At 41.8% G+C, this 21,852-nt stretch overlaps 1 protein-coding gene across 3 annotated transcripts in view; it reads left to right on the forward strand.

The window, feature by feature from the left end:
• The window catches only part of TRIM23 (tripartite motif containing 23), a 30,744-nt gene that overhangs the window by 754 nt on the left and 8,138 nt on the right, over positions 1-21,852 (forward strand). The window contains exons 3-7 of one of the 3 annotated variants that reach the window (XM_006259061.4): positions 8,764-8,885; positions 13,896-14,174; positions 14,826-15,008; positions 16,361-16,576; positions 17,579-17,713. In XM_006259061.4, coding sequence (XP_006259123.1) covers positions 8,764-8,885; positions 13,896-14,174; positions 14,826-15,008; positions 16,361-16,576; positions 17,579-17,713 — 935 coding nt within the window. Of the gene's footprint in view, positions 1-8,763; positions 8,903-13,895; positions 14,175-14,825; positions 15,009-16,360; positions 16,577-17,578; positions 17,714-21,852 lie in introns of those variants that run through there. The other 2 variants (XM_014594078.3, XM_019495952.2) reach the window with 2 other exon arrangements.

Genomic DNA, 21,852 nt, shown 5'->3' on the forward strand with positions numbered 1-21,852 from the left:
GGAGCTTGCTAATCTAGTAACAGGAAGGACAGTGTTGCTTAAATAGATCCCAGCATGGGTACATTAGCCTATGCTGGTGACTGTAGGGCTGAGTAGACCTTAAGAGGCAAAGCAGCCTGGTAGGAGCGCGTATGCAAATGAATCCCATACTTGTGACTTAGGGCAGGTCTGCTGCAAATCTAGAGCTGTTCTGTTGGCCTAGGAAGAAGAAATATGACTATTTCCTGGAAAGGCATAGGTTTGGCCAGGCTTTAGACCAGTGGTTCTCAGCTGGGGTGCTTGCTGTAAGAACCTGTCAGGGGGTGCTTCACCATTGTAGGGTGAAACTTCCCTGAGTACCTCTCCTGGATATGCATCAGAGCTGAGCTGGGAAGTGGCTGCAGGAAAAAGCTGAGCTTGCCTTTGTTTCATTATGTAGGCAGGTGTGCTGGTTCTACTCTTCCTAGTCCAGCTCCAGTTTGTCTCCTGAAAAAAGAGGTACTTGGAGCAGTTCTGCTTAGTGGCAGCAGAATTTATTTCCAGGGTGTTGCTGCCAGGGGTGAAACTGCCCCACACACCTTTGTGTTTCAGGAGATTGGTTGAAGCCAAACCAAGAAGAGCTACAGTAGAAGCTGCATGCCTGCCCACATAATGTAAGCCAGGCTGGTGCACCTTTCTTTGTCAGCCTCTTAGTTCAGCGCTGAGGTGCCTCTCAAAACAGAGGCATGTGGAACAAGACTTGTGCCTGCCCTGTGCTTCTGTTTCTGGAAGACATGCAGGGTTGGAAAGGGAAGGGCTGTGGTAAGAGCACATGTGCCACTTCCCAGTCTGTTTCTGGAGGAGGTGTGCAGCAGTTTCACCTGGATCTGGTGATTGGTGGTAATGGAGTGAATATAATATAATCATCTAATCAATTAATGTGCTAATTAGCAATAGAATTATAACATATTAGTCATAAATCTTATATTATAAAAACCTTAGTTTGTTTGTCCATAACACTTTATTTGCACTCTGACTGGTTGTCTGAAACAACCCATCTGAGTGCTTCCTGTCCGGAATGCTCTTGGAGTAGTGGCAGAGCGCTGCCATGACAGCGGGGACAGAATCGGGGGGGCAGGGGGAAGTGGCAGTGGGTGGAGTGGGCCCAGACCCCAAGTGGCCATGGGAGGGAGGTGGGGGGAGCAGTCCTGGGCCCAATGCGGCGGTGGGGAGGGCGGGGTGCAGGCCTGGCCCGATGAGGTGGGGGGAAGGAAGGGAGTGCCTTGAGTCTAGAAAGGTTGAAAACCACTGTCTTCTACCCTTATAACTCGTTTTAATACTAGAAATAAATAGATCTGCTTTTGTTGCTTTCCCTTTACCTACCCCAGAGCTACTGCTTGAGTTCAGGCTTTTCTCTCCTGTTTCCTTGACTAAATTCAGGTATGTAACTGTCAGTCAGAAAGACTCCTGTCAGTCAAGTTGTCTGTTTGAATGTCAAGTTAACTAGGGAGGAACTTCACTTGGTGTCTCCACCCATTTTGAGGAATATGATAGCTATATATGAACTTTCCGCACTTTGTAGTCTCAGGTCAGCTGTGTGTTGCTTAAAACCTATGTTACAGACTCTTTTTCAGGAACAGCTTTATCAAAAGGAAAGCTGGATTTGATTGATGGCTTCTTTATGACTAATAGTAATGAGTTTACATAGCCTTTTGGGGGTCGTGGGGGTAAGGCTGGTTATTGCACCAGTGTTGGCTCCTTGGTATATAAGAGCTAAAAGCAGCAAAGCAAGCCTATTAAGGGATGATTGTATTAAATTTATTCAGTCTCCACGGAGGACTCTCAAATGGCTTCCCAAAATACATTATTCATGGCTTGTAGGAAAGTTATATTTCATCCTTTCTGAAGTAGGTATTTATTTCGAGGGATTGGGCTTTTTCTTATACTATAGTCGTGACTAGTTTTGTTGTGGCAAATTAAAATTGGTTTTGATTTTTTTAGTTATTTTATGGAACATGTCTTAGCAGGTCTCTGCAGCTTTATATAAACATCTGTTCATCAAATGTAGGAGGGTCCTTTTTAAAACTTGTTTGATTTGGAGGTTCTTAATTAAGATTGTGTAGGTCAGGGGTTGGCAGCCTACTACAGTTTACAGGCCAGATTCAGCTTGCCAAGCCCAGATGCCTGCAGTGTTTTAGCTACAGGAGTTTGGCTTGTAGCTGTGTTGGCCTAAGGACATAGGCAGACAAGGTTCCTTGGGTGAATTTGATCTCTTTTATTAGACCAACCCAAATGGTTGGAGAATAGTTATTAAGCAAGCTTTCGGGTTCAAAAACCCTTCGTCAGGCTAAGGAAGTTTCAGCAGTTGGTGTGTGCTCTTCCTGGATGGAAGAGCAGCAGTTGGCGTACACCAACTGCTGAAGCTTCCTTAGCCTGACAAAGGGTTTTTGAACCCGAAAGCTTGCTTAATAACTATTCTCCAACCATTTGGGTTGGTCTAATAAAAGAGATCTAATTCACCCAAGGAACCTTGTCTGCCTTAGCTACAGGAGACATTTGTGGCAATGCTGTAGCAGGTTGACATTGTAGGGGTGGGGGTAGCAATATCCTGGGGGAAGTCAGGGGTAGCACTATTTGCATCAGAAGTAGTGGCTCACCTTTGAAAATAGCTCCACTTAAGTTGCTTGCTGCTCCAGAAGGTTGTCAATACCTATTGTAGGTGATCCTACCATTTTTCTTTCCCCACTCTCATCTCGGGTTTGGAAAACTGGTAATACTTCACTGGAAGGAAAAGCCTTAAGGTTTCCTTTGAAGAGTGTTGGCCCTGGAAAAACTGTTCTTTCTTGGGGAAGGAAGGTTATTTTCCTTTCCAGCTTCCACTTAACATAATATGTAGATCTTGAGACGGTAGTGGGAAAGATGCCATTGTACTAGCGCAGGGTATCCTGGCTCTTCATTAGTGCCTATGAGGCATGGCTGCAGTTGGGCCATTCTGTTAGGGCTGCTTGTGCCAGTGACTGCCTGTAGGTGTCCTTTCATTACCACCAGATCAGAGGTGACATCAGGCAGAAATGATATTACCATCACCTGGATGTGTCCCATCTGTAAATGCAGATCTTTTGACACATCATAAAATGCATTGCCTTCATATTGTTTCTATTTTGCCTTTGATACTGTTTGATCACTTGGGTACAACTTTAGAATTTTGTGAGATAAAATGATGATTTAATCATAGGAAAAGTGAAATGTGCCTAAGAATTATTTATAGGTTGGAATTTTTAACATTGTTCATGCATTTAGTTTGCATGGAAGTGACAGATATTGTTGGCCGGTTCAAATTTCTTCACATGGGTCTGCCATTTTATCTCATTCCTGACCACATTCTCTTTGCTATTCATCTCCTCTTAGGGTGACAGCCACATTGTGTAGTGGTTTTGTAATGTGTACAAACATCCTAATTAGGCACAGAGATGAGCTTACTTAACTCTTTTTCATTTGTGACCTAAGCAGAATTTGAAATGAAATCTACAACGATTAAAGTGGACTATTTACATACCTCATCATTTTAGTCTCTTGAGTGTTTCTTTTCGTAATATAAAACAGACAGCTGATCAGGTGCATCAAAGGTATGTACTTTTAGTGCAGACTTATTAATGTGAAAGGAAGTAATACTTCTTGACATCCAACATCTTGACAGATAATTTTATAGTGTTATTTGCAATGTATATAATTGACTTCTATGGAGATGTGCATCTTGTAGTGGATGTGCCTATCCCCAACTTAAATTTGAGCAGATTAAAAAGAATCAAGAAACTTGTTATTGGAAACTTTGTTCTATTTTCGTAGATATACCTTGCTTATGCTGACATGTAAATGGAGCAATAAAATTTGCCAGTAGAATTAGGTCTTTTGCATTGCAACTGCTTTTGCTAGATCACAGCATATAAAATAATGGCATGTACTAAGAAACATAATTGCCACAACTTTCGTTCCCTGAAAAGTTTAAATGTATGATAACTTATAGAAGTAAATGCAAGAAGCCTGTGTGCATTTTTGTTCCTACTTCAGTTTTGTAAAGAGGTTACTCCTCTGCCCCCAATCATCTTAAGAAAAGCTGAGCAACTGGAGAACTGATAAAATGCTAAACTGAGAAGGGACAGGTTTTGTATTCAGACAAGATATAGGTATGACTATAAACAGCTTAAAATCCTCTGAAGGAAAAAGTACTTAAGGATTGAACATCCAAACCCTTATATTTAAGGGCTTTGAATACTCTCAGTATAGATCTATGACAGTTGATCTTTCATTTTGCCTCTTAAGTGTTGTTCATCCCCATGCGCTCTATCGTTAATTGTGCTCTTTAATATCCATCAGTTGGAACTGGAATTATTTGCATTATGAGATAAATATAAGTAGGAATTAAAATGAGCAATTGCAAGTGTGAAAGCAGCGTAATGCAAATACACAAGCTATACAAATAATTAAGTCCCTTCCCCAGGCTGCTCTAATTGCTTGCAGAAAAGACCTGTTTTATCTTTCTGCGCTTTATCTGGGTATCAGCATGAAACGATCTCTGGTTGAGAATCACTGATAGTGGTAGATGGGGGATTTGGAGAACTTGCATTTAGTTTTCCATGGCTGCCACCATTCAGTTCATAAATATGTAAATAATATCTATATAAAAACAATAATATCCATCTGTTTCTCACATTCACTGCTCATTTAAATAATACTCATATACGTGTGTGTGTGTGTGTGTGTGTGTGTATATATATATATATATATATATATATATATGCGATTACTCATATATTTCATTTGATTTTTCTCTTAGCACTTATAATAGGATGATAGGCAGGTTTTTCATGGCTCCTGGGAAGTGAACATACAGCCCCAAGAAAAACAAGATACTGTACTTCTATATTTTGGGGAATGTTTGGTTGCTATTGCTATTCGTGTCTGCTGCTTGTGTCTAGCTATTCCTTTTGGAGAGTACCTGCAGTGAGAGTTCCAGTAAAACCTGCTTAATTTCATGGGAACAGGAAAAGTCCTCTGCCTCAGCTGCAGCACAGCTCCACACCAGCTAGAAGCTCCACCTGTGCCAGGGCCATGGAACAGGGAGTGGGACGGGAGGAGAGAGGGAAAGTGCCGTGGCACAGGTGCAGCTGTGTTGTCTGGCCCCAGCACAGGTCCAGGCAGGTCCATCAGTTGGAAATGGAATTATTCCCCCCCCCCCCCCCCCCCCGATTTGGTGGATAATCAGCACTTGTGTCCTATACCTTCCTTGATCATTGTATAATGATGCTAAATGTGAACAGTCTTCACCTCTATTATAATTGAATCACCTGGGGATTTAATGACCTCTGAATTGCTGCCCAAGAGGCTGACAGCAGTTGTCCATTTCTTCATCTGATCATCCTTGACCTCTGGTTCTGTTGAGTCAGCATAAGCTCCAGGAAAGACTGCCTATGTGGTCTGAATTTGTCCAGCCACTACTGACCTCCTGAACTGCCTAGTCCTAATAGCATGCTTGTTGACTTGGCCCAGAAGTGGCAACCATCCTGATGCAGTATAGCAGGGGTGGCCAGCCTGTGACATATGTCACAGATGGCACAGGCAACCCCTGTGTGTGTCACATGGCAGACTAGGGAGGGGATGCAGAGTTTAGCTGCAGATAAGGTAGGAAGCAGGAAGAGGCACAGGGTAGGAAGCAGAAAGCAGAGCAGAAAACCAGGCAGAGGAAAGGGGTTGGATAGGCCCTTGGCGAAGATGAAGGGTTAATTTTGTGGCATGCCTGCCAAAAAGGTTGGCTCCCACTGAAGTAGATTGCCAGTGGTTCAGAGGACTGATGTTAGACTAATATATTCAGTTCTTGAAAGCTGCATATCTTTCCCCTGTTTCTCTGTATGCGTATTCAACTAAATACTAAAAGGCCATTGTCTCTTTACTGCTTGGTTGCTATTCTTGAAGCTACTCAGTACTTCAGGATCTGCACTGATAGAATCTGTCTTGATAGAAGTCTATATCACAATATTTTGGCCTGTTTCATTTCAAAATCAATTTGAAAATGGCATGGAGATGATGGCAGTTTTGTAGTAAGGGGAACTATGGGAGGTTGTATTTCCTGCAGTATGATATGGAAACTGACCAGACAGAAGCAGGCTTGGAATATGACAGGGTAGATAAAAATCAATTATTTAAATAAAACAATCAGATTTTAAATCAGACCTTTTTTATTTAATTGTATTTTTAATTTTTTTTTAAGATGCTTTTTATATTTAAAAAAACCCAACCCATATAAAAATAGTTTAAATTTAAGATATGTTAAAGATCAAAGATATCACCATGGAATAGGGATTATAACTTCTAATGATATACTATTTGAGACACTATATTCATGTAACTTTTTTTGGAGAAGTTTTTATAAATAGTTCACAACAGGCCATGGACTATATTAGGGGCCCTATCTTACGGGGCTCCCAGGGGCTCCTCTGTAGATTCGTAAAGATTAAAGAAAACCACTCTACCCAATGGGACTCAGTGCTCAGTCTAGAAGATCCCACTAAGCATCTCTGTGATGCTTAGTTTCTCTTCTCAAACTGTATATTTGTCTCCAGACATAACATCCTTGTTAACAGCAGTATATGGAGATGAGAGGTAACAGACCTGATTATTACCCACCCAACCAGCCCTGTTGTCTCTCTGCAAGTTTATGTACACAGCATCAAGTCCTTACCTCTTTCTAAAAGTGCAGAGTTTCAAGAAGTTAAATGAATAGAGGATATCAAACAACAAGAATGCACTTTTTGTAGAAAACAATGATTAAATCGAGGCTTTCTGGCCAGTGATTTAAATTATGATTTAAATTGATTAGATATAAATCAAATCCATCCTGGAATATGATATTGCACAACTATTGATACAGTATAGGACAAGGATGCCTTAGCACTTAACAGTGGCAGAATGAACACGCCCAACTGGAATTGAAAACATTGGTTCAATGACATCAATCCATGTTATATTTTATGGAGCTGTCCATTGTAATTAAGGTGCCAGTCAGCCTAGGTATCTGTTTTTACCAATTGCTGATCATTTTGTAACTTTTTTTATTTTGAGGACCAGTTTTCAGAATGTCATTTTCCCCCAGTAATGATAATCATAACAGCATTTAAGACACTTGAACCAGTGGTGTACTCGTTAGATTAAACCTGCTTAATGGAGACTTTTGATTCATCAAATCATTAGAACAAAAAAATAGGTCCTCTGTCTTTTATGCCGTCACATTTCTCACCTGTTATGTCCACCTGGATTGGAAGAACATTGAAAGAGGTGTTTCTGTGGCACCTTCCCTCTGAACTTGTGAAAGCTTCTGTACATTGCTAAGGAGAGAAGCTAAGGACAGTGGATTTCTTCCCAGGATTTTTAGGAACCAGTATTTGGGTCCCCATCCACAAATTGGATTCCTCATAAAAAGTGGCTGCAGATATAATTAATGCAAAAAGGTTCAGTCTTTGCTGGGTATCACTGTGTCCTTATATCTGGTCATAGGATATTTTCCTGCCAAATGGTGATGGTGCAGGAGTAGTAGATATGATATGACTGCAAGTGAAAGGGAACAGTGAAAAGAAACATGGTCATACCCAGTTCACTTTCCCTTTCAGCATCTGCTGTCTGCTGCTGTGACCCAGGATACTGGGTCTATGGCAAGATGGATATATGGTTTGACACAGTAAATGGCAGTTCTTATGTTGATTCGAGCCCCCCCCCCCCCCAGTGTTTTTGGCCATCTAGGGTAGTGTTGTATGCAGGCCCTTGTTTTGTGGATGATGCATTTTATTTCCAGTTTCTCACTGTGCTCAGATGTACTCCAGAGATTAATATCTATATCGGGGCCATCTAACTAGTGACCCACAAAGGGTTTATTTTGCATTCCTCAAGCTTTTACCAGGCTGCTACTCTCCCCACTGCTCCAGCTGTGGCACTAGTGGAGGTCTCTAAGTCCCTTGCCTCCTCCAGCTTTACATCCTGCTCCCACTCCCAGGGGTGGTATGGCACAGTTCAGCCTGTGGTACTGGGGAAGTCTGTCTGTCAAGACACCTGCATGGCATGGTGCTGAGGGGGGAGGTGGTGCAGTGGCGGTGGTGCTCTGTGGGGCATGCAGAATGAGACCGCTTAGACCAGGGCTATCCAACTTCTGTCTTGTGTATGAAAGCATGAAGGTCTTCAACATGAATTTCTATTATTTGCCTGTTAATCCAGCAGAAACATTATTGCTGTGCCTAGGTTTCATGTGGGCATGCTACAGGTAGTAAGGGTTGCAGATGGACCAACATTTTCCTGTAAAATGTCTGAAAGGTTATTTAAAGTGGATCAGAAAAAAATCTTTGTGTTATACAGATATGTGGAAGTAAAATACAGATTTTGAGTTTTCTGTGTTTACATTTTTGCTGCAGTATTGTAGGTACTTAATAGCTGGTTTTGCTATAATATTGGAAGTTCTTAAAAATAATCTTGCCAGATCCTGTGATGTGAAAATTTGCATTAACCTTGTCATAGCATTTGATGAAGTAAATGGTTGCTCACAAAAAACCTATGCATCTCTGATGTGATTAGTCTGAGGTATACCTCTATCTGGCCGTCCGCTTGAATAGTACTATACTAAATGCAGCAGAGACGGACATTGCTTTCTAATCTGACTGTTAAGAATCCCAAATAGTTTGTGGTGGTTTTGGTGTTTTGTTTATGGGGAACTTTTTGGCAGGTTTTTTTGTTTCTGTTTTAAATCTAACTGTCTTTCAAAAATAGGAGATTCCGGTGTCTGGGGCTTGAAAAAAAACTTTGCTTTGTTGGAACTCTTGGAGCGACTGCAAAATGGCTCAGCTGGCCAATGTGGGACAACAGAAGAAGCTATTGGCCTGTCTGGCGAGGTATTGATTCAGAAATGGTGTGTGTTACTTCTTGCTTTAGCCTCTCTACAGAGTAGAGAATTTAATTGTTTAACAAAAGCTAGAAGAATTAGTCACTTGGCAAATTCAGAATTGCTATGATAGCTGAATATATGCATTTTAGCTATGCAAAACTCTGAATCATAGAATCATAGAGAAGTAGGGCTGGAAAGGGCCTTCACTGGTTACTGGTTCAACTCCCTGCCTGAAGCAGGATCATCTTTATTCAAATTATTCTATGCAAATTCATTATCTAACCCAGGGGTGAGCAAAATACAGCCAGTGGGCCATATCTAGCCTGCCAATTGATCCTTTCTGGACCATCAGCCACTTTCAGGAGCCTGAGGAGGAAGTGCTGTGCCCCATCCTGCTCTGCTTTGCTGCAGCTGGGGCTGGATTGGACTGCGCAGCACACAGGCTTCCCTGCTCCCTGCGTCCATCTCCCACCCAGCTTCCTGTTGGTGCTGTGGTTGCGCATTCCTGGCACTGTGGCTGCTGGCAACTGGGTCCATTTGGGATGGGGTGCAGTGGAGTGCACCAAGTAGCCCTCCCACCCGCTACGATGAACCACTCCTGCCATGGCGCTGTTAGGAGGACAGTCTGTGCTGGCTGCAGGGGAGGGAGGGGCTTGGCCTGGGGCAGCTGCCTCCCACTTTTTTAGTGTGGTGCAGCAGCGACTCATCGTGGCGAGATGGCAGGGCAGCTGCTTGACATGCTGCATATTGCCCTGTCCTTTGTGGGCCCGGCTGTCTGGCTGTGGTGCCAGGGCTGCAATACCAATAGGAAGCTGGAGGGATGGATGTGGAGGAGCAGGCACTCTGTGTAGCCTAGCCTGGCTGCGGCAGAGCAGAGTGGCATGGAGTGCAGATCTCCCTCAGTCTCCTGGTGGTGGACTGGATAGGATCAGTTGGCATCCTGCCTCTCAACAGTTCCCTGAAACTTGTAAAGTGGCATTCCAGCCCAAATAATTTTGCATACCTGCTCTAACCTCTTAGGAAAGCTACACAGTGGACACATCTACACGAGACACTGCCAGTGTAGCTCGTCTTTATAGCGATGTAGCATCAGTAAGTACAAACCATGATGCTGAAGCTACTGCTCGGTGGCAACAAGCTACTGCGCAGTAGCTTGTTAATGACCTATGTGCCGCCAGGAATACACAGTAATGTCGGTTACTGCGCAGTCATTTAGAACTTGCTAAAGCAAGTTCTAAATGACTGCACAGTAACAACTCCTGACACAACACAAGACAACATCCTAACCTACCACAGGTAAAGTAGGGGAACTGTGGTGGCCAGTGTCCTAGTTCTGTAAACATTGTGTATGTTTACTGAAGAGATCCCAGTAAGAGGGCCATGCCCTCTGCTACAGAGGAAGGGAAAAACCCTAATGGTCCATACCAGTTCTCACCTGGCTAATTTAGCAAACTATTTAAAGGCTTGGTTTTGCACAGTACAAAATACTGAACCTATTTTTTCTTATAATTATAGTTTGATATATAAGCACTGAAGTGGAGAGAAACTGAAAATTATCTCTTAACTATAGCTTTAGATTTTTTTTTTTAATGTTAAACTCTTGAGGAGTTTAGACATACTTTCAACAGCTTCTTAAGACACCACCTAAAGACTGGAAAATTCACCTTTTGCTTTCCCAGATTTTAACCTTTTATATTTGGTGAATATCAAGCTTGAGGAGTTTCCACTAAAACTGGATGCTCTCATTGCTTAACCTGGACAGTGTAGTTCTACAAACTGATAGGATCATTGGAAAGGAGGGCTGGAAAAGACCTCACGAAGTCATTTAGTCCAGTCCCCTGCTCAAGGCAGGATTGTCTCTGATTGAACCATCCCAACCATGTGTCTGTCCAACCTGCTTTTAAAAATGTACGGAGACAAAGATTCCACAACTAATCTTGATAGACTGTCCCCACGCTTGACCGCCTTCCATAGTCAGAAAGTTCCTCCTAATCTCCAACCTAAATTTCCCCTGCTGCAGCTTGAGGCCATTGCCCCTAGTCCTGTCCCCTACAGCCACAGTGAAGAAGCCCATATCCACCCTCTTTGTAACCATCCTTAAGGTATTTGAAGACAGTTATGAAATCTAGGGGTGCACCAGTGATTCTTTGGGCTGATACCAGTGGCCGATTTATTAACAAGGCATATTGGCCAATACTGATCTGATTGCAGATATGCCGCCCAGCAGCTTGGAGAGCAGCATCTGGCTGGTAACTCTGTTGTGGGGGGAGAGACATGGCAGATTGAGGCCCCTGTGGTGTGAGAGAGTGGGGCTGGGGCAGGAGCAGGTGGTGCCCAGGCAGGATGAGGGATGGAGCTGCGAGCACTGGGCTCTTCCTGGTGTGTGGGTTGGGCCAGGGCTGCACTCAGGGCAGACAATGGCAGTGCTGGGAGGAGGGCTACAGGGTGGGCTACAGCCACCCCAGAATTTGCCATAGCACCCCCTTCCAGCGCCGCCACCTGCCCCAAGCATAGCTCCAGTCCAACTCCTCTGCTGAGAAGTGCCTGGTGCTGCCCCTTTCCTACCCGCACCCTCTGGATGAGCCGCTTATGGCTCTCTCATGTCGCATCCTGCCCCAGTTGGGCAGGCCCTGCTCCTGCCCTGACCCCACTCCCAGTACCTTCCTCACCATGGGGGCCTGTATGTGGCCCCCTACAGACTTACCAGCTAGACACTGCTCTCCAGGCTGCCATGCTGGCTGCATGCATACTGTGGCTGCGCCCACACACATGGCATTTATCAGTGACATTAGCAGCTACATCAGCCAAAGAAAGCCAGTTACTGATGACGTCAATTTTCCTTTTATCTGTGCTGATATGATATAGACCGATGTAATCCCCCCGCAATCTTTCCCAGATTAAATAACCCTAGCTCTTTCAGACTTTCCTCATAGATTGTCACCCAGGCCCCTGATCAGTTTTGTTGCTCTGCACTGGACCCTTTCCAAACTCTCCACATCCTTCTTGAAGTGAGGGGACCCAAAACTGGACAGGTGAGGTTTGCAAGTAACTAAAAGGTTAATACAGCCTAATATCCTGTTGGCTTTTTTTTTTTGTTGCAACAAGAGCATATTGTTGGCTCATTCAGTTTATGATCCACTATAACCCCCAGGTCCTTCTCTGGAGTACTGCAGCCTAGCCAGTCATTCCTCAGTCTGTATTTGTGTATGTAGTTATTTCATATCAAGTGCAGGACTTTGCACTTGTCCTTGCTGAATCTTATATGATAGATTGTGGACCATTTTTCCAGTCTCTCCAGGTCATTCTGGATCCTAGCCCTACTCTTTAGTGTCTGCAACGCCACATTGAGCCAATGATGGCATTGTTGAGCACGGTGATAGAGCCATTTTTATATCCACCACACAGTACTTTTGTCTAGACTGTATTTCCTTAACTTGTTAACGAGAATTTTTATGGGATTCAGTGTCAAAAGCCTTGCTGAAGTCAATGTATATCATATTCACTGATTTCTCCTCATCCAGAAAGTCCGACACATTATCATAGAAGGAAATCAGGTTGGCCAGGCACGCCTTGCTATTGATAAATCCATGCTGGCTGTTCACCTGGTTCTCCTCTAGGTTCTTCACAACAGATTCCTTGAGGACTTACTTGCTCAGTGATCCTTCCCCCCCCCCCCCCCCCCCCCCGAGATATCAAGGTCAGGCTGACTGTTCTGTAATTCCCCAGTTTGCAGACAGACTCTATATTTGACTTTTTCCAAACACCTGAGACCTCACCCAACCCCCACAAGTTTTCACAGAGTATAGTTTATAGCTCTGAGATGACCTCAGCCAGTTCTTTCAGTCTCCTAGAGTTGCATTCCAACCAGCCTTGCTGACTTGGAAGACTTGTAGCTTCTCTGAGTAATCCCTGATCTGTTCTGACATTACCTGTCCTAATTTTTTTTCCTTGTACGCCCAAATACTCTTACACGCGTTCCAAGTAATATGACTAAGTTTCCACTTCTTCTAGAATACCTTTCTGAGTTTCAGCTCATTGAAGAGAGTGCTCTGTAGCCAGGCTGGTCTTTCATTACACTTCCTATTTTTCTCTCGCGTTGCGATAACTTGTTCCTGTGCCGTTAAGAGAGCCTCCTTAAAGTACAGCCAGCCCTCCTTTTCCTTAAGAGGGCTTCCTTTTCTCCTGACTAGTCTCCCACCACTTCTCTGAGTTTGCTTCAAGTTCAGGTTTGTTTTTATTTGTTTTTTGTTTAAGTCTGGTGTCCTTATTCTGCTGTTTCCTTTTCTTCCTTCCCTTAGGCTCTTAAACTATCATTTTATGGCCACTGTCACCCAAGTTACCCTCACCCTTTACATTCTCAATCAATTCATCACTTCACGAGCAGCCACCCAAGAAGAGCTTTTCCTTCTGGTTGGTCTCTCTACCTCCTGTATCAAAAAGTTATCTTCAGTATGCTCCAAGTATTTGCTGGACTGCTTGTGCATAGCCGTGTTTCCCTCCCAACCAGTGTAATGGGAAATCCCTTATGAGACCTCGGTCCTGCTATTTGGAAACTTCTGTCAGTTGTTTGAAGAAGGCCTCATCTACCTCTTTCACCTGGTTTGGTGGCCTAAAGCAGCCACCTGCCATGACATTCCCTCCCCCCCGCCAGCTGCTTTCTGCTCTGACCTGTACTCAGGCTTTCAACAGGCCTACCTGTTGATTTAACATTGCTCATATAGGGGAAGGTCTGGGATCTAGCTTTTGCTCTGAACACGTGGTTCCTAACAAAGTCAACTGAACTTATACGTACTCTATACCTATGAAAATGAGGACTTTGGGCGCAACTGATAAACATTTAGTTTATCATTTTGGGGAGAGAGCACAAAATTTTAAAGCAGCTTTTTATAATAAAGTGAATATTCATCAGTATTTAAGGAAGGCCAGATTTTTAGAATTGGGAAAGTGGGTAATGTCTCTTCCTTCTCTTCTTTCACTACGATCAAATTTTACACCAGTGTTTTTTTTTCCATTTTAGTGCATCATTCGCTGTGATGAGGATGAAGTTCACACTGCATCTGTTTATTGCACTGTCTGTGCTACACACCTGTGTTCAGAATGTTCCCAGCTTACCCATTCTACAAAGACACTAGCAAAGCATAGGCGTGTGCCTCTTGCTGATAAACCTCATGAGAAGACCATGTGCTCCCAACATCAAGTGCATGCTATTGAATTTGTCTGTTTAGAAGAAGGTTGTCAGGCCAGTCCCCTTATGTGTTGTGTCTGCAAAGAATATGGAAAGCATCAAGGTCATAAGGTACTGTTGTTACTCATGTGATTTTTAGTAGATCATTTTTTTTTCCATATATTAAAATAAAAAATGTACCTAGGAAGGGGAACACAGGAACACACACCTTAATTGAACATTTTAGCAATTATTTAACTACTATTTGTTCCTTTTCTTTCACTTTGGACAACTTCTATAGTTAGAAATACCCTATGATCAGTAATACCATGGAACTATTCCACATCTATGTATTGAGGTGAAAATATACTTCTAATCATGTCTGTCACAAACTTGTATCTTTTTTGTTGCATGAGCCACCAGTTTAAATAGTTATCACCTGTTTGTAATGTAGACTTTGTAGAACCCCTTTTGAATTAAGTGATGGTCAGCCACCTTTTTTTTTTTCTTTTTTTTGTTAAAGATACGGGGAGAAGACAAATTCACCTTATGTAGATATTTGTAAGATTGCTATATTTCTGTTTCAGTCGCATATGAAAACATAATCCCTGATGGTCATTTGTAAATTTAAACTTTTGAATTGAGCCCAAAGACTTACCACCCCCCCCCCGCCTTCCTTTAAGCCTTTTTGCATAATATGGGGGAAAAATCTTTTATGAGGTGGGGTGAGGGTAATGAGAGAGCCAACTAGAGCTGATTTCAGTATGTTACTTTTGATTGTAGCATTCTGTTTTGGAACCAGAAGCAAATCAGATCCGTGCATCCATTTTAGACATGGCACACTGTATAAGAACCTTCACAGAAGAAATCTCAGATTATTCCAGAAAACTAATTGGAATAGTTCAACAAATAGAAGGAGGAGAACAAATAGTTGAAGATGGAGTTGGAATGGCCCATACAGAACACGTATGACATTTCCTTCCCCCCCCCCCCCCCCCCCAACCTGCCCTGGCGCGTGCGGCCAAGTATGGCATAATTGTTTTTGTAGTAACCAAAATCTGTTTGGGCATATTTATTTTTCTTATACATGTAACGAATGAGGCAAGATCGTTTTTCAAAATATAAGTTCTATAGCATTGAATATTTCAATGCGTCTGTCAAACTCATTTAAGCGTGGTATTCTCTGCATAAGAGTTCACTAAGGTTGCACTCCTGTAAGATGTTGAGAGCACCTTTGGCTCTGTAAATTCATTGGGAGTTGGTGATGCTTAGCAACTTGCAAAGTTACAAGGAAGCTGAAGACAAAAATACAAGGAGAACTTGCATGTAGCATTTGATTTTACTGAAGTCAGACTGTGGGGAAAACTATATGTACAAATAAGCAGTATTTAAATATTGTGGCATATAGTGTGTCCATGTGTCTTGGGTTCCTGGCACATGTTCATTTAATGGCATGATGGGGTCCGATTTATTTTATTTTATTTTATTTTATTTTTTTCTTCCCTCCCCACCAACCCTAACAATCATGCCTCCTGCCATGCCATGTGTTCCTGCAGGTCCAGCTGTGGCCAAAGTCAGCTGCACACTGCATTTTAAACATTCCAGGATGCAGTGAACCTGAGACCAGGGAGATGCTTCTTGATGTCAGGCTCATGGGGGGCCTTCCATATCTGCCTCTAGGGATTGGGTGGGAGCTGCAGGTCCAGGACCTGGTGCTGTCCCCAGCTCAGTCCCACTTGATTCATTAGGGGGGTGGCTGTGTTCTGGACCCTAGGGCTGCTCCATGCCAGATCTCTGCGTTCAGTTGAGTGTTGGGATCTTTCATGGGTCAAACACAACAGACCACACATTCAGTTTACAGCCTGATAGAAACAAGCCACAAAGATGTTGCATGTTATTTGTGGAATATCCTTGTGGCTCGTTTGCTATATTATCATGCCATAAATTGGCTGTAATGTAACATGGTCACTATTTATGACACAATTCATACCTTAATCATGTCCTAAATGCAATGTGTGCCAGGGCCTTTTTCTCTTATTGTGATATATTTTTCTAATTATTTATCCCAGTTACTTTACTTAATGTATATATGTAATAAACTATTTTTTTATTGGAATAACGAGTGCCAGGGTCCTCATTTTGGGAGCTGATAAAAACCGTCATCAAAACTGGGTCTAATTAAGATCCAAATCTGCCAGCCATCTTAGTTTTAAAATTAAGAATAGGAATGTAGCGTAATATAAAGGATTGTATTCTTTTGACCTGCTTACTTTTTTAATTAACATGTCAATATCTTTTTTTTACTTTAACACTGCAAGGTCCCAGGCACTGCAGAGAATGCTCGCTCCTGTGTCCGGGCCTATTTTTCTGACCTCCATGAAACCCTCTGTCGTCAGGAGGAAATGGCTCTCAGTGTTGTTGATGCACATGTGCGAGAAAAATTGATTTGGCTTAGACAACAGCAAGAAGATATGACTATCCTGTTGTCACAGGTTTCAACTGCTTGTCTTCACTGCGAAAAGACTTTACAGCAGGTAAGTGGATAAGAGAAGTGTAATATGAAGCAGTTGTATTGTTGGATCTGGAAAAGAAACTTAGGCTAAAGATTGTCAGATTGGATGGCCTTGTACTGTTGTTTCCTTTATGATGTTAGAATTGTATCGCTATAAAATGCGTTTGGAAATGCTATAGTGGTTACTGGTAAGGTTGGTATGAAGATACATGTAGGTAATCAAAACTATAAATATAGGCTTGTAGTTAAGAAGATTTTACAAATAGTATTGCTAATATAAATACTTGCACATAAAGTAAGGGGAAGAGTTTTTAAGGTGTGCAATATAACCATTTGGAATAGTCCTAAATATAGCCCTAAACAAGGAAGTGACCAAAAAAAGAGTGGGAGAGAGAGAAGTGAAACTGATTACTCTTTCATTATCCATGATGAGTAAAGAACTCGAAATAAAATAGCATACATAGCAATTTTGTTTTTGTTTCTAAAACTTTCAAAACTATTAATGGTATATGTTGTGTTCTAAATAAAGTATATATTTATTTTTAAACCTTTTTAATTTGCTCAGGTCCTGAAGTCATTCGATGTTAGCTTTAGTCAGAGTTCTTTCTAACGCTGACATTTTTAACTACCTAAATTTCCCAGATTTAGGAGTTGGATAACATGTTTCATTTTGCTTTCTTCTTGTGTTCTGTCAAACTAAGTCAGAGGCCTGGTACCTGGTAATTGGTATAGGTATTACTTTCTTAAATTATTAGATTGGGGGGGGGGCCCGCAGTGGATATGAAAGTGTTGTATGTCCTGAAAAAAGGCATAGATAGCTCTTTAAGCTGTAATAGGATGTAAGTTGCAATACTTATATGAAAACTTTTTTACTATTTCTTTAAATTCATCTTTTGAGATAAGCAAGCTTTCTATTAGATTATTCAAGGATTTATTTATTTATTTATTTATTTATTTATTTATTTATTGGTTTCATTAAGTTACTTGCTAATGAAAAGAAGCTTCTGTCTCTTGTCTGCTTTAGGATGACTGCAGAGTAGTGTTGGCCAAACAGGAAATTACAAGGCTACTAGAAACATTACAAAAACAGCAGCAGCAGTTTACAGAACTCGCAGATCACATACAGCTGGATGCTAGCATTCCTGTCACTTTTACAAAGGTATTTTCTTGAAGATCCTTTTTAATGTTCCTAAAAGATTCTAGTAAAAATCCAGCTCTCCACTTTCTAAAATTCTAAATACCTTAAAAGCTAGAATGATTATTGTACTTTTCCTAGGTACTGTAAATATATTTTCTGCTTAAGAAATGTTGACAATTCCTGTGGCTGCAACTGGCATTGATCTCAGAATATGGTGTGTGTATGCTAACACCAGATTCTCCCTGTATTGGAACAAATGGGAGAAAACAAATTGAATTTACATTTGCTGCTACATGTAGCTCTGCTTTTACTTGAACTATATTTTTTTTCCTTTTTTTTAATACTCATGCATCAACACGTGCGCTTTACTGTGGAGTAGACTAATTAGCTCCGCAGTAAAGCATCACCGTCTACACATGCATTGGCATTAGGGCACAGTAAACTAACTCCGCTGTAGGATAGTACTATCAGGGATAGTTCTATCTTAGAGCGGAGTACTTTACTGCGCTGAAATGCACATGTATATACTGACCGGTGGGGGGATGTAAATTGCACCCAGCCAGTTCAGCTGGCTGGGGGTTTGCTCTGCCCCAGCTCAAATTGCTGCTCTCCTGGGCACATGTATAGACGCTGCACTTGGGGGTAGTTCACTCGTGCTCGGAATGCTCGGGATTTTATTGCATCACATTAATTGCACATGTAGATTCACCCAGTGTGATTTTTAAATCCAGATCTTGTTTGGAAAACAGCCCCTTTTCCCTGTATACCTCAATGCAGTCCTTTTTACACGTTCTCTGCCTGGCATGTACAGGTATTGAATACTTGTTTTTGGACAAAATACTGGCACTAGTGGAGGCAGCTCTTTTTCTGGAATTTTTTTGAACATTATCTGTCTTTAAAATATATTTATACCAATGTGTGTTCCAATTTATAACATTCAAACTGTCTTGTTTCTCTAGTTCTAATAGTGAGCTTGTTTTTTGTCATAACTTAGTGTTTGGTACCAGCTTAACAGTTTACATAGTCTGAGTAGGTCTTATAGTATCATTGAAGTATATGGTAAAACGTTTTTAGGGTTTTTGGTTTTTTTTAAAGGGATGAAAAGATTGGATAAGGCAGCAGAATTTAAGTGATGGTAGTTAAGCAAGAAGCTTGAACTTGAGAGATCCTGTTCCCCATTTTTGTATCGTTGTATCACTGCTATATGTATTTTTAAGATGGGAAATAGGCTTAAGGCATCTGTAGAATACAAGGTGGCACCTTTCACAGACATGCCAAGCTCGTTAGCTCCCAAACCAGAAATAGTATTGCCTTGCTCATGCAATGATCAAAGGCAGAGTATTAGTGCAGCATGGTGCGTGCACCAACTTGGCAACACTACTTCCAGTTTAGGAACTAGGACGTGCAAAGCATTCATGGCATATTACCACAGCAATGGGGTCTCTCAGCACGGTGCTGCCTTGTCATATAGACCTACCCTTAACAGTGTCTCCTTTTTAAGACTGTGTAGGTAACCTGTGCTGTTATTACAAGACAGCCAAATTGCTGCCAGTATGTTTTCTTCAAGGAAACATGTTTCAATTGAGCATCATTTTCAAAACTTGTTTAGTAATGCTATTCAGTACTGATGTACCTATGAGTACTTGTACTAATGTATTCATGAGGTATTCTTGATACTTTCTAGAAAAAAAAAATCACACGAACTAGAAAGACAATACTAGTTACTTTCAAGCATATGCCTATTAATTGTCCAATAAAGCTAGTGACCTGGAAATGGAATTTATATATTTTAGTCCTTTAACTTCCCCCCCTCTTTCATTGCCAAGAGGTTAATACCAATCAGGTATGGAATTTGGAGGCAGTCCAATCTTGCTGAAAGCTATGGGGCTTAGTTCTGCCCTTCACAGTAAGCCATCATGTTGTTTGTGCCCACAGTGGAATTAGTCAGAGGCTCAGTTTCTCTGAGTGGTGTCAAAGGTACAGTCTACATGGCTTCCTGCAGGGCCAGAGATTTGGCAGTCGGACAAGCAGTGGCAGCATTAATTGCCCTGGCTCCTTAGAGCCATGGCAGTTATTGCTATTGCTGCCAAATTTCTGGTCCTTTAGGCAGCTCCATGAATCAGGTGATATGGCTTCGTTTAAAGTTATAACTTTAAATGTTGTTCATTTTCATGCAGTAGTGACTTATCTTTCTCCCCTACTACATTGGATTATTAGTTGCATAGCAGTTTTGGCTCCCACTGCAGAATTCCTTTCAGGCAGGGCAGAGTTCTTCTAGAAACCTAAAGATAAATCTAATTTATTCCTGTGAGACCAGCATCTACAGGCTTGGATGAAGGTGAATTACTTCCTGCTAGTTCAGAACTAGCCATTTCTCATGCTGGCAGTATGTGGTGCTTCAACTTTGATCAAAAAGATCAGCATCTTCTTTGTGCAGAGAAACTGCAACTCTGGCTTAGAAAAACCAAACTGAGAGCCTCTGAGCACTTGAGATGGAGGGAATGCCATCCAGCTAGCTCGAGAGTCAAAAATCCACCAAAAACCTGGGCTCAAAAGGGAAGTGCTGCTGAATGTTGCTTGTCCCTCTCCAACATAGAGTGAGTACTCAACTCTGTGGGGAACAAGCAGGGTTCCAAAAGGTGTCTCTTCTGATGCTGAATCAGGATTTTCATGAAGCTCAGGGGTAAGCCTTGCAAGCAAGCTCCTGCCATGAGGTTCCCAAAAGGCAAAAGCATAAGACAGTTGCACCTAAAGAAGGGTCCTTTCTTCCTCCCCATAGGTATTAAGTGAGGACACATGACACTGCAGTTTCAAAGCTTTTGCTGCAGTCATTTAAACTGAAGTCTTCATATACTTAGTACAGAAAACCTACTTGATGAAAAACAAGTGGTTTGTCATCTAGGAGTATGATCTTTGCATGCAGTAAGAAGTTTCTGGTTCTGTCTGGATCAGATCCTTAGTGTGGTTTGCGATCAAACCAATGGCTTCTAACTTATTGGCTATGTGGAGGCAGCGTTACATTTGTGAAGAGCAATTGGTTATTCTAAAGGTATTTTCTACATCCAGACTTACAGGTAAAGAGCTGTGTGGGGAAACAAGCAAAATTAGTAACTGAAACAGCAGAGATTCTCAGCTCTCATGATCAAAGCTAGGTTAGCAATTCTTTTGTGTCCAGGAAGAAACTATAATTACCAAAACCAAGACAGAAAGAGCATTTGTGTATAGGGGTACAAATTTCTGTAAAAGGCTATTCTTTTTGATCAACCTTTTGTGCTCATAGTCCAAAGAAAAAGGCTGGTGCAAGTTGTACCAAAGTTACAGGTGCCAAATTATTCACTTAAACAACATGTTAGAAGGATTTCTATTCACCAGTTATTTAAAAAGCTTATCTTGATTTTCTTAAAAAAAAAAAAAAAAAACTCCTCCAGGGATCAAAACAGGTTTGGCTCTGGCTATAATTTTATCATTATGGTTAAAATTTGTAAAGAACTGAATTGCATTGCATCAGTTATTGCCTGGCCATATGTAACCAGTCCTCTCTAATAGGCAAGATTATCAGTGCCTTACATTGGCTTCGTCTGCTTAGTGCGTTGCCCAAAATAAACTTGCAGAAATTCTTCTGAGATGCAGCCATACCTGGTATGGTAATATTTGTCATTCTCAAATCTCATCCAAATGTACTTTTGTAGGAAGGTAAATAGAAACAGAATGCTGAAAGGGCAACATTCACTTAAGACCTTTGCATACTCACTGTAGAAGCAAACCTTGTAAGGAGAGAAAGATGTGTAGGACAGTGTTTTTTGTGATTTCTCCACTGGCCCCCCTCCCCCCCTCTCCCCCCAGCAAAAAAATCTTAGTGCACAGAGTCTTGACTTACCTTAACAGATATATCAAAAGCATATCTGAACAGAAACACTGCGACCCACAAACAGGCACATGGGATGGCTCACTGGCCCATCAAACCCTGCAACAAAGGGTAGTATCAGCTGTTTCTGAAGGAGGTGCAGAAAAACCATCTAGCGGGCATTTATGGTGCTAGGAGTTGGGGACACTTTCCTCCTGACAGAAATTGGCTTGTAACTGGGGCATATGTGTGTATGCATTCCAAAATGGGGACGTAACCAGAGGGGAGAGCTTCTCCATGGCAATAGAGATACTTC

Source organism: Alligator mississippiensis, chromosome 3 (assembly GCF_030867095.1).
Source record: "Alligator mississippiensis isolate rAllMis1 chromosome 3, rAllMis1, whole genome shotgun sequence".
Lineage (NCBI taxonomy): Eukaryota > Metazoa > Chordata > Crocodylia > Alligatoridae > Alligator > Alligator mississippiensis.